This window comes from Coturnix japonica, chromosome 9 (assembly GCF_001577835.2).
Source record: "Coturnix japonica isolate 7356 chromosome 9, Coturnix japonica 2.1, whole genome shotgun sequence".
NCBI lineage: Eukaryota > Metazoa > Chordata > Aves > Galliformes > Phasianidae > Coturnix > Coturnix japonica.
The window spans coordinates 11,119,076-11,122,019 of NC_029524.1; the positions used below are offsets into that span (position 1 = coordinate 11,119,076).

The 2,944-nt window shown below is 54.5% G+C and overlaps 1 protein-coding gene across 1 annotated transcript; it reads left to right on the top strand.

The window, feature by feature from the left end:
- Positions 1-221: 221 nt before the first annotated feature.
- Positions 222-2,366, top strand: LOC107318254 (carboxypeptidase N subunit 2-like). Its single transcript, XM_032446600.1, has one exon. It carries the CDS (start codon positions 222-224, stop codon positions 2,364-2,366), a length of 2,145 nt encoding a protein of 714 aa, XP_032302491.1.
- The last annotated feature ends 578 nt before the right edge of the window (positions 2,367-2,944 follow it).

Sequence of the window (2,944 nt, forward strand, 5' to 3'; positions counted from 1 at the left end):
GCTTCCCACTCTCCGAGAAGTTCGAGAGAAGAAGAAGGGCACTCCAGCCTGGGAACGAGATTATACAGCGTCCTGGTCCCGTGACTTATCATTAACCCTGTTGTTCTCTGGGATATGTAGTCTTCTTCTGTGGACTGCACATTCAATAGAAGTATCCATACTTTACATGATGTTATGATGTGGAATACTGATACTGATAGCAAAATTACAAAACCATGACAATGCCCAACCTGACCAAGATTTTATTCATTGGCAACAATATTGAGACAGTTGAATCTGGGGCCTTTGATGGTTTGGAGAAGCTGAGGGATTTGGAGATCTCTGGTGCCTCCTTAGAAGAACCAGCTGTGGGCACTTTCCAGAACCTTCCAAGCTTGCAAAGGCTGGAGCTGAGAGACAGTCGCATCAGACACATCCCCAAAGGCCTGTTTGAAGGGCTGGAGAATCTGGGAGAGCTGTCCCTGCACATCAATGCAATCCCTTCTCTTCCAGAAGGTATTTTTGATTCTCTTGCCAATCTAACATTTTTGGATCTGGCTAGAAACAGGATCACTGTTCTGCCTGCGGATGTCTTCAGCAAACTGCCCCAGCTGCAAGTCCTCCGGCTGTATGAGAACGAGCTGCAGGACCTGCCAGAGGGGCTGCTGGATGCTCAGCGGGGGCTGCTGGAGCTCAGCCTGCAGAGGAACAGGCTCAGGGTGCTGCCACCCACACTCCTGAGGAACCTGACCTACCTGGAAAAGCTCCTCCTGGACAACAACCTCATCGGGGTTCTCCCACCTCAGAGCTTCTTTGGTTTAAACAGATTGAAGCTGCTGACCCTAGGTTCAAACCGCATTACACAGCTCCCGTGCTGCCTTTTTGACACCATGCCACACCTCAGGGAGCTGGACCTGGGCAGCAACAGTTTAGCTGCACTTCCCGAGGGCATCTTTGTTAACCTCACATCTCTCGGCAAACTCATCTTGTCCCACAACCAGCTAGCAGCCCTGCCAAGGGGGGTCTTCACTGGGCTCAACAAGCTCTCAGACCTCCAGCTGGACACAAACCAGCTCTCTGCTCTGGATGCCGAGGTCTTTGCTCCTCTCCCAAGTCTAAAAACCCTCAATCTCCGAATGAACCAGCTAGAGAGTATCCCCCGAGGACTCTTGGACCCCCTGAAGAGGCTCAGTTCACTGTATCTGAGTGGGAACCCGTGGAGATGTGACTGTAATCTCTGTTACCTGCACAGCTGGATCCAGGGCAACAGTGAGAAAGTTAAACTGTCCTCCCAAGTGTCCTGTAAGACTCCACCTCACCTGGCAGGGCAAACAGTGACATCACTGAGGGAAAACCAGTTGATTTGCCCAGCTTCTCTGTCTCCTTCAGTTTCTTTCACCCCATCTCTACTATTCAACTTCACATCATCACAAGGGTTACCACCCTTGCTGCCACCTGAAGATGTGCCCACTGCTCTAGCACAGACTACACTGCCATCAGTGGCCTTTCCCATTATGGCACTGCCTACCATGCCACTGCCTGTGGCTACCTCCTTCATGTTGCCAACCATGCCAACAGAGAGCTTCATCACTGCTCCTTCACCAACCATGCTGTCTAAAGACTCCATCACCATATCACCATCAACCATACTGCTCAAGATTTCTACCACTGCTCCATCACTGCACAAGGCCTCCATCACCACCCCATCACCATCTGTGCTGCCTGAGATCTCTATCACCACCCCATCACCAATAGTATTGTCCAAGATCTCCACTACTACTCCATCACCAGCTGTGCTGCCCAAGATCTCCATTACCATCTCATCACCAACTGGACTGCCCAAGACCTCCACTGTTTCCTCATCACCATCCATGCTACCCAAGATGTCCATCATCACCCCATCACCAGCAGTGCTGCCCAAGATCTCCATCACCAACTCAGAGCATGCTCTATCCACTCTAGCTCCCACCATCTCACCAATTCCAATCCCCATGTGGCCAGCGACCACCCAACAAGTGCCTCCTGCTCTTCCATCACTCACAGAGAATCCAGCATCCCATGTTCCTTCACTACAAGGCCACACGAGCCCCCATCCATCCTCCCCATCCATGGCTCCAGGTGGGCATCACCACAGTGACTTCTCCCTGTGGGCCAACCCACGGCACTGCCGCATCTCCCTTGCCCTCGGGCTGGCAGTGCTGGTGCTGCAGGTGGGTGCTGTGCTGCTGGGGGTGAAGCTCACCCTCCTCCTCTACCGTGCTGCCCATGACCACAACCACTCAGTGCCACCAGTGAGGCTGCTGAGTGTCCAAGTGCTGGATGCCGCACACCCAGGCCGGGCTGCTGAGCCGTATCTCAGCGGTACAGTCCCCCAGGGGCGGGCATAGCAGGATCCAGGAGGTTTAGGAATCCCTCCCAGGCGGCGCCTGGAGATGCTGAGAGCCTGGGGAGTCAGCGCGGTGTCACGTCCCGATAAGACCTTCTGCCAAGCGACACTAGGTGGCATCCCGACACAGGCAGTGGCTGCCACCACTTGCCCACGGCCGTCCGGGACCACCAGGGCCAGAAGGCACCGCACTGAGGTGCTGCAGACCCTGCTCCTGGCCAGCTGGGGCCGTCCGTGGGTCTGCCATGGGGTGCCCACTGCGGGGCACGGGCTGGAGGCCGGTGGGGATCCTGCTGAATCTCCGCATTGCTGGCAGGTTCCTGTGTGGTGCAAGGCATCCCAGCTTCTTCTTTGCCCAGCACCACAGGACATGCCAACAGTGCTGCACACAATACTCTGACATCTTCCCTGCACTCTCAGCTTCATGTTCAGAAATATTAAAGCCTCCCCAGCAGCTCTACTGCACAGAACCAAAGCAATGTTTTCATCCCAGGTCTGTCCTCATTGTCACTTCAGTGGAGGTTTTCCATCCCCCACTGCAGCGTGGGGTCACCAGCCAGTGCCAATGGTCAGAGGATG